The following is a 17,892-nucleotide window of genomic DNA, read 5'->3' as shown; positions in this document are numbered from 1 at the left end:
GACATGAGAAAGCATAGTCAAATAGCTGAAAGCAGCCTGCAGTTAACGAACTAGGTCACCAGGTCTTTGCATTCCACATTGTCTCTCTTTACTCTCAGTCCTGAAGTTGTAGCACGCAAGCGAGCTCTGAGCAGATGGAAACCTGCCTTTTCATCACTGGGGCTGGTTGCACATCATCCAGAAGAAACCAGTGCTTTGCCAGCAGCAAGACTCACAAATCAATCAGTGGAATATTATTCATTTTACAAAGCAGCACCATGTTCTCCTGAACCGCTTCCAAATGTCTGTGGTTCCCTGTGTTGTTTTCGGCAGTGTACCACTTGCCATCATGCTGCTGCAGATGGCAATAGCTCTTGGGGGCTTTACTACGAGACGTGGGCAGGGGAGGCAAGGGCTGTGACAAGTACATGAGGCTTTCGTGCCTGGGGCCTTTCCTTTAGCTCCTGCAGCACAGAGATCTGCCCTGTGGAGTTCAGTCCCAGCCCTCTTGCAGGTTCTGTGAGTTTAGGCAAATTGCTTCTCTGACAATGTCTCAGATGGAATAAACGCTCTTTTTCTTAAATCACTGACCACGGGAGCTTGATGACTGAAGCTTTCTGTTGTGGGTAAGGTGGCATAGTACTGTGGGTGGAATGGTGCTGCTTCTGCAGAGTTTAATAGCAGCATTAGCTCCCTTGAATAATGAGACTCTGTGCAGCTGCCCAATAGTCCTGGACTGTATCTGAAACAAGTGTGCTTAGATGTGTCTGATTTCTAAAGCAGTTACTGCAACTTCATAGTTATGAAAAAATCATATTTGCTCTTTTTTCTTTTTTTTGTGACTGAAGCTGCAGAGCTGTGTGCTCTGTCTGTAGAACTACATGGAACTCGCTAATAATCTGCCCTCATCTAATTACCCCTTACTCTTATTGCAGGGCTGCAAACTTCGCGGTGAACCAAGTGACACGGTGTTTGTGTGCTGTTCTTTCTGTCGTGGCCCGTTGTTGGGAGTACAAAGGAGGTCTAGCCTTTTGTTTATAATACGGCACTGATCTGTGTTTGTGATGTACAGTAGGGCTTGGGCAAAATTCTTGATGAGCACAGAAAGTCCCTGAATGTGGGACGCCTCCAGAAACGCACAGTCTAACAGGCCCTATGTCATCTTTCTTATCGCTTCCTTCCAGCCTGGAAAACAGGATGATTCTTTAAAGATGACTTTTGGTTCAGATTATATCCTTAGCTCTCTGTCAATTCTTTGGTGTCTAAAGGATGAGGAAGGAAAATTATAGATAACCTGCAGAGCCTCATCCACTCACTAAGCTTTACAGCTCTTTGCTGTTAGGCTGCTCTGTTTGGGCAATAGCTCAGCGGAAGACCTGGCGATGGAATGTCCATAACATGCAGTTGTACTGGGGAGACCAGCTGCTGCTGCCAGATGTGTCCTCCTCCCCCTCCAATGACACATCTGCAGAGCTGGCAGTGATGTCCTCTGACGTGTCATAGCAACTGGCTGCACTATGAAGGGCTTAGATGCTCCGACAGAAGGAAAAAGCTGGGACATCCCACTGCTGTGGGCTGCTGCCTCGCGTTTGTAGAAAATTACTTTGTGGAACTTAAACACTTTTTTTGAGCCGTAGAAGAGGATGAAAGACACACCTGATGGTGTCTCTCTAGGCCAGGCAGTACTTGGACAACCTGGAGATCCTCATTTCCTGTCCACCGTCTTTCAGCAAAGTGGTGCCAGTCTTTCCATTCTTCTCTCTCCAGCCCTAATGATTTTCTGTGTCCCATCCTGAAGCCTTTTTGTCTTCCCTGTGCTTTCTCCAAGAATGGATGTGTGTCAGATTTCCTGTTTATTCAGAAACTCTGCAAATCTCAGTTTATTCCTCCTCTTAACCGAAACCAAAACCATTTTGCTTTCACATGCATTACGAATTTAAACAATTTTTCATATAAAATTACATGGTGGTATTTAATATCACAAGGACTTTTTCTTCTGACAGCATTTTGAGGGAGTTCAGGTTGTTTGTGCGGGGTCCATGTGTGCAAATAAAGAAACCCCTCTCTCCCTGTAGACTTTCCACAGATGTCTATCTCCAGTCAGCCATTAGCCCTTGTGAAATCCAACCCGTTTAACACACACAGGCTGCCAATATGCAGTACACCACCCCGTGAGCGAGACCGGCAGGGTGGGAACTCGTGTGGTTTGGTTCAGCATAGCAATTCCTGTTTCTCTCTCAGATAAACTATGGGGAGCAATTAAAGAATGAGAAGTGACGTGAATATCTGTATTGATTGCAGAAACTAGAGACAGAAAGACACCGATAATTCTGGTGATTTTTTAGGTTTTCTCTTTTGTGCGTAGACTTCCCCTTCCCAGCTGGAAGCTACAGGAGGATGTGATGTGAGGACTGGAAATTGATACTTCTTTTCTTGACTCAGTCACTCCAGTTCAAAGCTTTGATTTCTTTCACTATTAGAAAGGCCAAGATCAGCCGCCCTGAAGTACAGCCCCCTCGTTTGTTTATCTCACGTGTTAGCAAAGCAGCCTGGGAAATACTGGGCCAGATGGCAACGATGGCATCTTTGCGAGGCTGTTTGAATTGCTGCAATCGCTGCTGCTTTTGGGGTTTTTTTTCTTCCTAAATCAGCATCCTTTTATCTCTGTCATTTCACATTTGTTTTCTGCACGTCTTGAGTTTGATGACAGGAATTAAAAAATGAGGGTAGATTCACACATCAATATTAAGATGCATAATCACCTCAATCGTTATTTGGCTTCATCCAGAGCATTCACAATGTTTCAGGAACTTTGAGTGGAAGAAAACTTTGTTGTGTATGTGAATGTTTGACTGAACTATTGATGACCAGAATTTCTGATTTCGGTTGTGTCCCCTGCATCTGACTTTTCACAGTAAATAATCCTCTTACTGTATATTTTCAACAATTATTTTAATGCTTATAATTTATTTGTTTTTTCCATTCAATGAGAAAATAATATGACAGCACAATGTGTGGCAATAATCTGGGGGGTATTATATTCTCGAACAACACTAGACCTACTGTAACTTTAATATATTACCAGTAATTTGTGCTTCCTCTGGCGAGGCTTAGAGAAACATAAGGTGCTTTAATAACAAACAGGGATCCACCCACAACTCTGATTTATGTTTATGACTCAGCAAAGAACATAAACTGAGACTAGGGCACAGAGTGTTTTTATAAGTAGTTATAAATCGACCATTCACCAGGAAAAAATTAGTACTAGCAGCCTTCCCCGTATGAGGAAGAGAGTGTTTTGGGGCTTGCAGATGGCAAATTCTTCTTTCAGGAGAGTCGATAAAGAGGTCGGTCAGGATTAAGCACAGAGAGGTTCATGGTGTTTCCACGAGCGCTTACAGAGATGTCGACGCAGAGGAGGGGTGTTTGCATCGTCTACCTGAACTGTCCCTAGTTGGGCATGTTAAATCCATTTGATGGAAGTTAATCCGTCATCAACGGGCCAGCGGGATGGTGGGACAACTCTGCAGAACAGAGTAGCAGATCTGAATTTGTGATGTTTGATGCTTGTATTCGACGTGGACTGAGTGCTTAGGTTACGTCCTTACCTGATTCCAGGAAAGCCTCTGGCCCGTTTGTGCCAAAGGCTCCCTGTCCACCCACACCCGGCAGCAGCACAGCCCAGATCATGAGAGCCCACGGTCCTTGCTGGGCTGATCATACCCCGTGGGTGCTCCAAGCCACAGCACAGCATCCATTTGCCAGCTGCTGCTTGTGAATTTCCGGCTGAAGGGTGCGCAGTGTTTTCAGTGCCACTCTGATTGACGGGTTTATCTTCCAGTCCATTTACTTACTTAATTATCCCTCAGTGAGTAAGAAGTCATTTCTTATAAATATGGTAATAGGCCGATCAGGATGACAACAGAAGCACATTCTTGTAGAGTTTAGGGAAAAAGCTGACATTCCCCAGTTTCAGTTTGCATCAGGCTTCCCCTGTCAGCAGTCAGTAAATTAAGAAACAACACCTGGTGATCTTAAAACATCAGCACCCATATGTTTGCTACCAGTCTGGACCTGCTTGGGCTATCCTCATGTCAGGGTTCTACCTGTCTTCACATTTTAGTGCACGCTGGAAAAAGCTGAAGTTTGTGTTTTCCTTAACTTCTCTGAGTTCTTTCTGAGATGTCAAAGCTTTTCATTTGACAACTGCAGCTGCGGTGTGAAGGAAAGAGGGGCTGTAGACACCTTGGGCCTGACTCATTGATGGGGGGAGGTTTTTTCTGCCTGACACTGAACATTGCTGAAGCTATTTTTGTAAAGATATTCTACCAAAAATTATTCGGCAACTAGTTTGTAGATACTGGTTTTCAGTGGTGTAAATAATATCTTCTGGGTTTAGAGGATTGAAACAAGTGTCTGACATAAAATAAACTACGTAGGCATTTGTCTGACGTAAAATAAACTATGTATGCCTACGCAGGCATATGGAAATGACCATAAAGAGCCTGAAGTTACCCTGCTTCTCCTTCAGTAGGGATTTTCTGAGTATGGGTGAGTGTAGGGGCTAAGGGCTTGGATCCCTGTCCCTGCAGGTCTGAAATCTTTGCGTGGGCTGAAACCTGCGTTAGAAAACGGTACCGGAGTGCAACAGGCTGCAGAGTCACTCCTGCCCCTCCGCAGCAGCTCCACGTGCCATCAAACAGCCTCGAGCTGCGCCGCGAGCTCCTGCCTGGGTGATGCTGCCAGTGTGTGTGTGCGTGTACGCCTTCCGAACCGTGTCTATCAGTGTCGTTTCCGTGTGGGTGGCTCCGGTGACTGTGCATATGTTTGCCGGGTGTAGGTGTGCCGAGGGCTATCGGCACACGCGTTTCCCAGTGTGTCAGTGCCATGAATGGGGGTAGCTCTCTCACCCCTTTTTCCTTCTGATTCCTTCTGAATTTACCTCAATTTGAATTTCTGGGTTTCTCTTAGCATCTGCGCCACAATCATTCCTTGAGAGGTACGTTATCCAAAATAGCAAAACTGAGGTGGACAAGGCAGAGAGAGGAATGCGAGTGACTCCATAAACGAATGCTATTGCCAAGGCTCGGCAAAACCCGTACAAGAGTCTGTGTTGTTTGGAGTTTATTTAAATTAATCACTATAATTACGTTTTGCTTTTATCAAAAGCCTCCTATAGAGATTGTCCAGCTAGAAAATAAAAGGGATTTCAGAAATAGTGGTGTTTCAATAGCCTCTTAAAAGACATTCGGGAGCATCATGTAAAACAAGCGGGCATTGGGGGAAATAATTCTGCTGGGATTTCGGATGGATGCCGAGTTCTTTTGATTTCCTCATTTTTCAGTGCTGGAGGCTTCTGCATGTGAATGAGTCCTTTGTTTTTCCAAGGCTTCTGGTACAGAAATGTATCTGCTGCAACAATCATTTCTTCCTATCATGGAAACAAAAGCTCTGATAGCGAAGGCAGACCGTTCTGCTTGTGTGGACAACTTCATGTCATGCAAAATGGAGCGAAGAGGAAGGTGGCAGACAGCCTCCTCAGAAAAAATTCACTGGTGTGCAAAACCTTGGAGCAGAAATGGGTGAGAACCTTTGTTCTCACCCAGTACAGCAAGGTCAGCTCCAGGCAGAGCACAACTGGAACAGTAGCTCTGATATATTCGTTTTCTTATTCTCACGTCTGGAAGATGATCTTAAATGAACCAGCTACACTCTTTTAAAATCCTTTTATAGCGTTTCTTACCTTAAATTGAACAGTCTTTTTATTTTAGACATGTATTTTCCCGATTCTTTACACTCAATGTCATGGATTAATCCCACAAGACCTTGTTGGATGCTTTCTGTTAACCACCAGGTGCCTGCTGGTGCCACCTATGTCTTAAGAACCCTTTGAGTCAAAATACAGGTCTGCAGAACTCCATTCTCTGATATTTTTAGTTGCCCCTGATTAAGATGGCACTGTGCAATATAATTATATGCTGTATTGAATGATTTTCTTCATTTTATGAAATCTGGGAGGAGGAATAAGCTGCTTCAATTGTTTTTAGGACTCTAGATAATTCAATTGGGCTCTTTTCTCAGAAGGCTGGTGGGCTAATCTGTTTTTCTGTTGTGACATCAAAGAGTTTCTTCAGTTTCCCAAGACTTAGTTTGGTGTGTAGCCAAAAGTTCAGAAGCTCTACTGCTTTGCTGTTGATTTAAGGAACCTTCAGAGCAGCTAGAGTTAATTCCTAACATCCTTGTGCTAATAAACTCTGAATAAAATGCTGTTTCCTATAGGGAAAAAGGAAATGAATACCTTCTTAAAATAATGATCTTATTACTTCTTATCTTGTTACACTGAGGTGAGGTTCTCCTTGTTAAAGCACCTGCACTTTGAGAGGTTTATAGACAAAAGCAGCATTATTAATTAATGTGACTGCCGGCTTTCTGCGAGCTATTACAATATTTTATTGTTATGGCTACTATTATTATTGTCAGGCTGTTTGGGAGTTTTGAAAATGTGCGAGCACCTTTCTGTTGCACTAGTTATCCTTCGGTGCCTTTCTTCAGATGATAAATGCAGCTGTTTCTATTACAGTCTGGATGGAAAGCAAGAGCCCGTAAAACCTATCAGCAGGTTATTTTAGCCTCAAATCAGTATTGCTTAAATTATACAAGGAGCGAAATGGAAGTCTCGTGAAGGTGCTCCCTCTCAGCAGCAGGTGTAAATATGTTATCCTTGATTATAACTCTGAGATGCCAGTCACTCCGGCACCGAGTCAGGGTAGGAGCATCCTTTAGCTCCTGTAACTGACTCCTGAGTGCCCAAATAATTGCTCTAATGCACCTGCAGTCTCTGGCACCGAGAGTCGTTGCTCTGGGTCAGGGGTGGTTTGGGAAAAATTGAATCCATCCTAGAAGGATGTTTTATTGCTTGCCATAAGGAAGATGCAAGTCCTCTGGGCTCTGATTTTGCAATGTAACTACACACTGTCCTTGTAAGAGGGCACGAACTTGCACAACTCCTCTCCGATATAAGGTGTTAGAGTGTGGTGCTGAGAGCCTATACCTACTCTGGCATTATGTGGGTTAAACGCTTTTTTAATCCCAGAAGTCACAGTGAAATCCATATGACTGACTGGGAAGAGGTTAAAGATCCCAGAGTCTTATTTGCAGAGATGAAATGAAGGCCTGTGCGAGGATCATGGTCCATTTTCATTTACCCAGACCCTTGCATGCAATGAGTTTCCAGTCATTGTTGCATTTGGCTGTGGAGATGGTGCATGACCGCATCCGGTGCTGCGCTATCCACAGACTCTGTTGCATCTGGCAGAAAGAGGTGTATGGGGAAACAAACCTGTGGAAAATCAGAGGAAGTAGAAGGCAAAAAGATGCTACTACCTCTGTTTTCAACACCATTTTATTAATAAAAGGCTTGAGACTTTAGTGTTGTCCCTGCACCATAGTCATGTCACACCTGGGCCCTGTGGGCAACAGGGCATGTCTCTGGGTACTGCACATCTTGCAGGTTTTGGTCATTTCCCATCTCAGTTGTCCCATTCTGCAGAGTCCTCGTCTGCCCAACTGCTCCTTGTGCAGGAGCAATTCCCGACCTTTGAATATTGGTCACCACTCTTCGGTCTTTCAATTTAACCATGTGCTTATGCAGGGTGTGGACTAGGGAAAGGCACCCTATACCAAACCAAAATAGTGGGCATCTGAGTCCTATTTCTCTCTCTGCACAAACATCTGTGGGGTTTTTTTTCTTTCCATTTCCTTCTGCTATTTACCTCTCGTGTATTAAGTCTACAGACCATAAGTGCAGAATTGATGCGCTTGGACATGGGTATACAGGTTCTGGCACAAGGGGCATCGAGGCTGGTTTGGGACTTTATGTATCTCAGAGGGGAATGAATGAATTTTTTCTCCTTTCTGGGATGGCTGTGGCTCTGTGGTTGCAGCAGTTCGTCCTCAAGTATTTCTCAATCCCAACTTGTTTATTAAGATCATTACTTTTATTGATCGCACACATACACACGTTTTTGGTTTTGAGCAAAGCTGCTTATAGTCAAGATCCAACCTCACTAAAACTACCACAGAACAGCTCCTATAATGATAATGATCCAGGCTAAGATAGCCCCCTAATTTCGGAAGCCTGCTCTGGTGGTACTGGTGAGGACAGATTCCTTCACATCAAGCACAGGGGTGAAAAGCCTCAAAGGGTAACGAGGGGCAGGAAACATCAAAGAGAAAGGTGATGGCGGGGGATTCCTTTTTTCATCCTTCGGGATCTCTTCTCTGTTGCTCTGAAATCCATCCTTCCAAGGCACGTTTGCAGGATACGGCCCACTTTATTATCCTAGAGAGCCAGGCTGTAGATATCGCTCTGTTCAACGGCTGGACCCAGGGGTGAGAGCCCAGGTTGGGAAGCGATGGATCACAGGCAGAGGAGTTTAAGCCTTTTCTCTAGAGGAGTTTGCCACCTACTGATTTACAGGTTCCTTCTAGCTCCTGCCAAGAGAAGTAGAGGGGGAAAGCCGGGAATTTGGGGGTAGGTGGGACCTGCCCTTAGAGACCCCAGCCAGGACCCCCGGGAGGGTGGGAACAGCCGGGGCGGGGGGAGGAGGGACTCGGTCCCCGCTGCTGAGCTCCAGCTGGGGGAAGAGGAACGAGCTGGGTGGAAGCGCCTTGGTGTGTGCGTGTGTGTGTGGCGGGGGAGGGATGTGGATGAGGAGCGGGCTCGCTTGCCTTCTCCCGGGGCTCAGTTAATCCCGCTGCCAGGCGGTGCCGAGCAGCAGTCTCAGCGCTGGATGCCGAGCGAGGGGGACGCGCAGCCCTGAAGGCGCAGCGGAGGGGAGGCGAGAGAGGCAGCTAAAGAGAGCAGAGCGGGGGAAAAATCAAATCTATGCTTGGAACTGGGCTTCTTTTTCTCCAATGCAAAAGGGAATATGCAGCACATTTTTGCCTTCTTCTGCACCAGTTTCCTAGGGGCGGTGTTAGGGGCCAATTTCCCCAACAACATCCAGATAGGTGAGTGCGGAGCTCGGGGCCGTTCGGGCGCGACGGCCGGTAGGGGTGGAGAGGGGCTGCCGGGGGTAACTGACCCGCTCGTTTGCTTGGAAAAACAAAATGTGTTTGTGTGTGTGAGAGCGCGATGGGGTGAACCGCGAGGGCTGGGTTTGTGCGTCGGTACCAGCTCTGCAAGAGCAGAGATGTGTTAATTTGGCTTTGGGGGAGGGGAAGATGGGGAATAAATGCCTGCACACCCGCCAACACAGAGGGAGAAAAGTGCCGCTGAAATGGAGGAAGCACGAAAAAATAATCTTGTTTCTTGCTCTGGGAAATGCCTGGGCTGCCATTGTGCGTTGCTGCACTGGCAAAATCAGCGGTTGCATTATACATTTTTGTGAGGATGCTCTCATCTGTAGGTAACTGGGACGAGAGGTAACAAACAGGCGCTCTCTGTTGTTGTTGTTGTTGCTGCTAAAGAATAAGGGCAGAGCTATTGGAGCAAGATTTTGCATTGAAGTCTCTTTTCCTTTCATGCTACTTGTTCCCCCTGCGCACCAACAGCGCCTGTTTGATTCCCTTCTCCCTTCCTGCAACTTATCCGTGCTCCTCTTCCTCCTCCCTCCCCAGGTTTATTATTTCTCTCATTGATCTTTACTGATGATGGTCTGTAACCCACCCCAAATTCTCTTCCGCTGCATGCCGGTTTCCCTGCCGCCTCCCTCCCCTCACTATACCAATCCATTGCTAATCCACCAAGTTCAGGCAACTCCTGCCTGAGTCCAGCTGCACAATCGCTGCTTTTATTGCTGTTGATGCTGCATCCTTGTCTCCCTTCCTGCCTCCCTTTTCCCCAAATTTGTGCAACATCCTAGATTTTTTTTTCCTTTCCAACAAACACGTACAATAGCTTAACTCGGCTACGAGCATCTCATTCCTCTGACGCCCATGATTAGGCTGGGGGTGGAGGAGGAGGGGGGATGCTCTTACACAAATAGTTCTTTCCACACTACAAGGAGCTGCAGTTTGTACTAAAGATGTGCAAAGGGCCGTTGATAGCACGTCCTTGCATTTGTTTCTTCCCCAAGCCAGCCGCCCCGGAGGGTGGGCAGGGACACTTTATGCTGCTTTATTTTAATTCTACCTTGTTGCTAAGTGCTTTGTTTCCATACTTGTAAAATGCCAATAGCGGTGCTCCCTGTAAATGCATATAGATTGCAAGACAGTCTGACTTTAATAGCATCTTTCTGGAGGCTGTGAAGGGATCTGCCGCAAGCCAAGTTTCCTGCTGGAGGAGCAGCAGGAAACTTTTTCTGGGGATGGGTTATCGCAGCATTTTGTTCCGGGTCCATGGGGATAGAGAGGCTCGGAGCCTGTGTCCAGTCTGGTCCTAGCTCCTATCCTACTTCTATCACCAGTGGTTCTGGGCTTGTCCGTACTCCTGCTCAGATCGATCCCTTTGAGGGTCAAGCTTTTGATTTCCTGCCCTCTTTGAGTTTGGCCGTTGTCACCTGTTAAATTCAAGGGTTTTCCATGCAGCAGACTTTCAGTAGCAGCAGCTATTTGGCTGTGGGTCCCACGTGGCTCTGGCTCTCTCATCTCTGTTCCCAGCCCTGCATCCCTTGGGCCAGGCTCAGTCTGCCCCATACCTCGGAATCTCAGAGCGTGGGGGAATTCCTGCAACCCTTCTGGAGCAAATCCCTCCTCTTAGTCAGCAGTGTTTAAACGGAGCCTAATTACAGGCGAGAGGAGGAGGAAAACTCTCATTCCTCCTTTATAAAGGTAGCGTTGGCAGCGCTTTCATTTCTGTCAAAGTTATGGGGGCTGAGAAGGTTCAGCCAAGCTCTGTGGTTCATCCTGACCCTGCAGGCTGCCGGGCCCAGGGATGCATCAGGGCTCCTATATGTGATCCAGGCGTTACATAATGCAGGGACTGGAAAGGTTGTCTGCTCCCAGCCTGTCTGCAGCGGGCACGGAACCCCTTGGGGCTCTGTGCTGGAGCGTTTCCGCGAGTGTAGAGGCACTCCCTGGGCTGGAGAGCTGGAGCCTCTGCTTGGAGGAATATTTTGGCCTGAAGAGGTTGCTAATACGGGTGTGCTTAAGACCTTTCTTCTTGTTCTGTTTCTCCCCAGGGGGGTTATTTCCTAATCAACAGTCCCAGGAACATGCGGCTTTTAGGTTCGCATTGTCTCAGCTCACGGAACCCCCTAAACTCCTTCCCCAGATCGACATTGTGAACATTAGCGACAGCTTTGAAATGACATACACCTGTAAGTAGTGGTGTTCGCTTACTTTGGTTTCTTGATTCCTGACTGGGGTTTTATTTTGTTTGTGTGTGTCTGAAATATGGGACGTCTTGCTCTAAACATGCAACTCGCCTTTAAGGTCTGTGCAAGAAAACTCCAAACACACGGGCAAAGGATTTCTGAATCGTTCTGGTTTGTGCTAAGACAGGGGTGAGGTAGTGCTGCAGTTATTCAGCATGTCTTGCATTTTCTCCCTCATTGCTTCCAAAGTGGTGTAAAGCCCTCAGCGATTCAATTCTTGTTTCTCTAATCTCTGCCCAACTCATTCTGTTGAGGTTTCATGCCCTTATTTCCTATAGCTATGATGCACAACAAAGACACCCCTTTCCACCCTTGGTGAGCATAGAAGTTTCTATTTAGTGTCAACAACTTCAGCCCCAGTTTAACCATCTGTTCTTGTAATTTAAGAAAGACCTAGCAGAAATCAGCAGCTTGGTGCAAGAGGAGTGCAGATCCAGTCAGTGGCATGCCTAATAATGACAGAGAGGTAAGAGAGTTCTAGTTCCAAGAACCAGATGAATCATTGGCTCTAAAAACAAGGATTAAAGACTGGATTCGCACTGCAGAGTCCATCCTAGGGTGTATCTACAGCCTGTTAAAGCCCAGCACGTTAGCTGTGCTGTTCTTGTTATATGATATAGCTGGGAATAGAAAAAACGGGCTTGCCAGGTAATGCCAAAATTAGCAGCAACAAATAGGACTAGGAAGGAACCAGAGGAAACCAAAACCCATAACACAGCCCTGTGGTTGCAGCAGGGGCTGTTGCAGCATTTGCCTCCCTTGGAGCAAGCGGCGCACGGTGCCGTGCCCGAGGGGCTCGCGCTGCCGGCATTGCGCTACGCAAAGAATTTCTCTGTTTGTCCTAGTGTCAGACACTGCTTTTGCTCTCTGTGCCTGTCTATGTGTATGAGGACTGTCAGGAGGGACTGGAGGAGCACTTCCCTTTGTAGAGCCTGTTGGATTGTCGTTGGCTCATGTCTGTAGTATCCTTTTGATTCACCAAAACAGCCTTTCTGCGGTTCAGTCACGTGGAGAGTGGGCTAGAGGTGGCCACAAACTGTTCTCTCTGCTAAGAAATACACAGAAGGGAAGAACGCTTTCCTGCAAAAAGAACCAGGAACTTACAGGAGGAGAACTAATAAGGCTATCTGAAGAAGACAAAGAAAAGGCACTTTTTGTGTTGGAGTGTTTGCAATTACAAGATTGCAGGAATTTCCAGACCAGTATGACATAGGAGAGAGAAGTAGCAGTTTGACCATGCTTTCACTGGGGTGTCTAAAGACACATTTAAAGATTTTTCTATTTTCCTTAATAACCCTCTATTTGCCAACTACAAGGTTTCCATCAGGGAAGAGCAACTATTTCAGCTCAATTTGGTGGCACTTCCTTGGCAGGAAAATGAGACAAATAGAAGAAAAAAGACAGACCTTGTATTTATCAAGGGACGACATCACCCACCTGGGGTAGGGTTGCTGACTGTGGCTGGGGATGAGTTATTTCAGTGCTGATAGCAGGAAGAGAGCAGAAACTGCAAGAATATCACTAGAATAAATTCTCAATCTGCACGTAGTTTTCTTTCCCTCTCTACGCCTGCCACTAATGGTTCTGTTTACAGCATTAACATTGATAGCAAGACCACTGTGCTAGTTATACTTCAGAAATCTGTCATTAATAGGCTGGGGGTGGTCTCACAAAAGCTGAATGGAAGCAAGACAACCTCCCAAAGGATGTTCTATTTGAGCTCTATGTAGGGCACGTTGTCCTAGATCAGACCAGCAGAACACTCCGCACAGTCCAACTTCACTTGTCCTCATTTTTCTTTTCTTATAATTAAAAACTTCCTAAGTTCTTCCTGACTATGGAAGGCAGCATTTGTTTCGTAAGCACAAAAGAAGGTGTTATTCCATGTACCCTAATGGGGGGAAAAAAACCCAACCAAAAAAGCCCAGGCCCTTAGGAGACCTGATTTTAGTACTCTAGGGCTGGAGTGAGTGAAACTTTTGTCTGAAATTATCTCCTTGCTCATCTTCCAGCAAATTCCTTTCCTGGTTGCCAAGACTCTAGGTATCAGCAGAAAGATCTGTTTGTTTACAGAGAACAAAAACCCTGCCCACGCAGTGGTCCTTATCTCCGGAGAAAAGACTGGCCACGCTACCTGTTAAAAGTACCAGGTTTTGTTCCCATGGAGATAGAGAACACAGCGTTTCCTTGTCACTGGCGTTATCTGTTTCTCTGATGGTGAAGTTAAGGGATTTTGGACCCTGTAAACCTGGAAGTGTCCCTGTCAGGGTCTCCCATAGGACATCTGAGGATGACTAGTAGATCCCAGCCCCATGGTGAGTCCCACCTCGTGCTAGGATCCGGCTTCATGTGCTAAATGTAACCCTTATGGCAAGTGCCTGAAGCAGCAACATTTAAAATACAGAATATACATTGAGATTCAGCGGTGACGGCAGAGGTACAAACCTTGCTGGGCAGCTTGCGGAGTGATGCTGAAGCGGCAGAATGAACTGCAGCAAAATGACAGCACCCTGCCCAAGGAGATCGTATACAAAATGTATCCCAGCATCAACTGTGACACGGGCTACCTCTGCCTGGCTTGTATCTGCTCACCAGTGAGGACGAGCAAGCTTTGGTGTGGCACTGGGTGAATTCCCAGTGTGAGGTGCTCAGATGGCAGCGTTAGGGAGCTCTTGATGATCTGCTAGTGATGATTGTAAATTAGCATCAGTAATAACCATGAGAGCGATAAATCTGTAAAATATCAGGAGGCTGCTGTTGTCTACAGCCCAGCAATAACTTTGGGTTTCTGATGCTTCCAGTTGTGGACTTTTTATCGTTATGGAGTGATTGTGAATACCTCTGTGTGGGGCAGCATCAGTCGATGGGTCCTGTGGTCTCTGTGTGTGACCCATCAGTAGATTACAATTTTAGGCAAACTGTAGTCACTAAGAAAGCTACAATAAGTAGTAGATACATGCAGTAACCTTGTATTTCGTGTGTGTGGTAGATGCACCTGTCAATGACCGAAATATCTTCCTGAATTCATTTCATCCCACAGAATAGATGGTAATGAACAGGCTCTGTGTTTGCAGCTGGGTGTGTGATGTGGCTTACTGGTATGGAAATATGCACTTGCTGCTTCAAGGGTTCCTAACTAAAGGTTAGGAGACTTGAATTTTTTGTGCTGTTTCTTCAAAGGCCAAGGCAGCGTTTTGGGGGAATGTGAGTTGAGAGTCCTTCCTTCAGCAGCAGTATATATATAGTGGTGCCAGGTGACTATAAAGGGTAACATGACGGTGTGGTGTAGGTGAAAGGTTTGCTGAGTGATGTAGCAGAGCTAAAACCCTTCTGATCAGCTTTAAAGACATGTTCTCAGGTTCAGTCTTAAGCCACGTTTGGAAAAGAGCTTCACAGCCTCAACACAGTCGCTAGCAAGCTCTGCCTTGCTGGGTTTTGCCATGACTGTCTGCGCTCAGGGCAGACCGAACACGGCAGGGTTGATGCTGCGGGTCAGAGCTGAGATGTGCAGGAATAGGAGTGCTCTGTGCACACAGAGACACAGGAGGTCTGAAGATTAGGAGAGAGCTGCAAATTCCTATCCCTGGGAAGTCCGCAGCGGGCACGAGTACTGTGTTCTGCTGGCAGCGAAGGAATGAGAGCTTGCTGCCTTGAGACAACCAGCACTGGGAATAGTTCTCTCTTCTTCATCTCAGCCTCCATTCGTGCACACATAATGCACATCCCTATCCTGTGCATAGCCCCGCTCCTTGGGGAATACAAGTTTTCAACCACAGCTCTATAGCTTTATTTAATCTTGCTTTTGGCCTCTGGCTGAAGTCCCCAGGTGAGCCCCAGCAGCATCAGGCAGACGGTAGTGGTTGCTCTTGCTGCCTGGGAAGACGATGGTTCAGCGACAGACTTGCTTGGCAGTGACCTGGGGGACGTGCCCTGTTGAGCAGTACTTGCAGAAAGTGAGTCACCAGCTTGGTAAATTCTTCCCCGCAAAACTCAGGATGCTTTACAGGGATTACCAGTGACTAAAAAAAACCTCTGTTCAGCGCTGAGCCCTGTAGCTTTGCTGATGTACCATCAGATTTTGCGTGCTTAGGTGTTGGGCTACTGAGAAGGGACATGCAGGACCTGCATCCTGAAACACAGAGGTCTGCACAGGACAGCAGCAGGATTTTGCAGCTGCAAGAAAACTTCTAAAGAAACTAAACAGCAATGAATTATTTATCCCTCTCCTTCTGTGTATGCACAGCTCCAGTTCCTCATACCGAGCACGGCTGTGGGTGCTGCTAGAATATCAACAGTTGAATCTGTTCTGCGTATTAGAAAATGAACACATAGTTTGGAGTTGTTCATATTTTATGAAGGTCTCCCAGCACCAATTAGAGAAGGATTTGTAGTGATCACTCACTCTGTTCTTATGTTCTTATCCATATCAGCAAGCTTAGACCCAGATCAGTTATGAAATGAAGGATTTCTTTTTCTTTCTTGGATACTTATATAGATAGAGGATTTCTGCAGATTGCTTTTTATCTCTTAAATTACCTCTCGGAGACAGGAAGGAATAGGCAAACATTTGAATGATGTTAAATGAGGATCTAAATTTGGCTTAATTAAACAATTATTGCATGTTGAATTTAAAGGAAGCTTTGTTGACAAACATACAGTGGTCGCTATTTCTTGGAAAGGTGTTGCTGTAATTATTCCAGCAGCAATCAATTAAAATGCAATTTTTATAATTAGACTTCCACAGTCTAAATAAGCCCAGCCTTGTAATCGTATATAATTGTTGTGGTGTTGGTAGACTTGTTTTTATTTTCGTAGTGTCAGAAAGCTCATGTAAAGGCTTTGGGATTTTGCTTTCCCTGCAGAGCTCAGGATGCTGGCTATGACTATTTAATGGGAGTTAAGCTAAGAGAAACATGGATTTAATGATCAAATGCGGTCTGATTAATACAAGATAGGTACTACAAGGAAGCACATCTCCTTAGATTTTGTAATAGGAATAGATGTGATGCAGGCAGATGAATCACGGAGCATCGAATCACGTTAGATCAAATTGAGGTTAAGGATGCTCAATTTCTGGCAGGGATGGGCTGTAGCTTTCTAGTAAGTGCATGTTTGTTTAGTGAGATGCCAGCACTGTACAGAGTCAGGGCCAGCCCTGAGGAGGGTGATGACGGGTGAAATCCTGCCAAACAGGAGGGAGGGGGTCCTGGGGATGACACCAGTCTTCTGTGTCCAAGGTCTGCATAGGGGTCTGGCGTGGGTGCAAGGTGCTTGGCAGTTGCAGCTGCCTCCGAAAAAGTGGGAGCTTGTCACATATGCTTTCCCCAGGAAGGAAAATAATTTAAAATATGTGTCAAGCTATTTCCTCAGCTACAGCTGCCAGGACAGGGCGGGTTGTCTGTCTGCCTTCACGGATCTGGGCATGGAGAGCCTTGGGTGAACGCGGGCCAATATCATCAGCAGGGACACTGATGGGTCTCCACTGTCATTTGGCGAAGGCAGCCTGGCCGAGAGACTGGCCGTGAACGTCAGGCTTCAGGAGCGGGTTTCAGCCCGTCTTGTGTGTCCATTTCTCTCCAAAGGGCATGGGGACACTTACTCTATGCATTACCATTTTTACATGTTTAATTTTTTCTCCTGGGCTATGGGAGCAGTGCCTAGGGAAAAATGCTGATATGACACGGTTAGGAAAAATCAGAGGAGGAATTAGGGGAATTTCACACCTGCAAATCTATCTGCTCATCTGGAAGGGATCCCAAATGCTCATTGGTGACAAGCAAAAAAGAGAGTGAGAGGTAAAATTTGGGCTCTGCGGCAGACAGAGAAGGGATTTGAGAAACCGCGAGCAGCAGAGGCCAGACCTGTCCATTTTGTGACAGTCAAAGATTTCACTCACAGCTTATCCTTTCTTCTCTGAAAATAAAGCTTTTTCATGCAATAGGGATCCTACTAAGCCAGAAACACACGGGGTTTATTTTTTGGCACATTAGCAAGGTGAGAGTGGAAATCTTTGTGTGCCTGCAAGGAAGGCAGTGTGGGGAAGCACGCTGATCCTTTCCCATGCTCTGGTGGGAATTTTAGATGTATAAGTTTACATTTCTCTTAATAGGGTTAGGGCGCCAAAGGCAACAGCTCTCTGCTGGTAGAAATGGAAACAGTCCCAGTTAACTTCAGTAACATGGAGCTCAGAGCAAACACAAAATCAACATGCTCCTTAAAGAGGCAGTAAGTCAGGGATACTTTAATATTCTGCAGATCCAAATTCTCCGGGGTGTGGTATTACACAAGTCTGAAGACAGAGATGCATTTATTTCAACTGCACTTCTTTAAAGAGAGATGGGTTTCACTTCTCTGCTTTTAGTTGCATAGGACTGAAACAGGGTAATGTTTTTCCCGATCAAATGTGCCATCTGGTAGAGCATGGGACATCCTTTGGGGGGTTAGATCGACTCCTGAGGAAGTTCAGGTATTAGGCAAGATGCAGAAGAACCAAACCGAGCCATTAGCAATCAGCCATAGTCCCAGTAAAAAAAAAAACCAAACCAATTCTGAATTATTAGAATAATAACAGCATGCTCTCTGGCAGAAACTGTTC

General features: G+C 46.1%; 1 protein-coding gene across 3 annotated transcripts in view; it reads left to right on the top strand.

Annotated features, from left to right (window-relative positions):
• The first annotated feature begins 8,740 nt into the window (after positions 1-8,740).
• GRIA1 (glutamate receptor, ionotropic, AMPA 1) overlaps positions 8,741-17,892 on the top strand; it is a 119,724-nt gene continuing 110,572 nt past the window's right edge. For 2 of the 3 annotated variants that reach the window (XM_010131016.1, XM_010131015.1), the window contains exons 1-2: positions 8,741-8,991; positions 11,103-11,240. In XM_010131016.1, the coding sequence (XP_010129318.1) occupies positions 8,910-8,991; positions 11,103-11,240 (220 nt within the window). In that variant the 5' untranslated portion in view covers positions 8,741-8,909. The remainder of the gene's footprint in view (positions 8,992-11,102; positions 11,241-17,892) is intronic. The other variant, XM_010131017.1, reaches the window with a different exon arrangement.

Source organism: Buceros rhinoceros, unplaced genomic scaffold (assembly GCF_000710305.1).
Source record: "Buceros rhinoceros silvestris isolate BGI_N320 unplaced genomic scaffold, ASM71030v1 scaffold6092, whole genome shotgun sequence".
NCBI classification, from domain to species: domain Eukaryota; kingdom Metazoa; phylum Chordata; class Aves; order Bucerotiformes; family Bucerotidae; genus Buceros; species Buceros rhinoceros.
The sequence above is the reverse complement of the archived record's forward strand: the minus strand, read 5'-3'. Positions and strand labels throughout refer to the sequence as shown.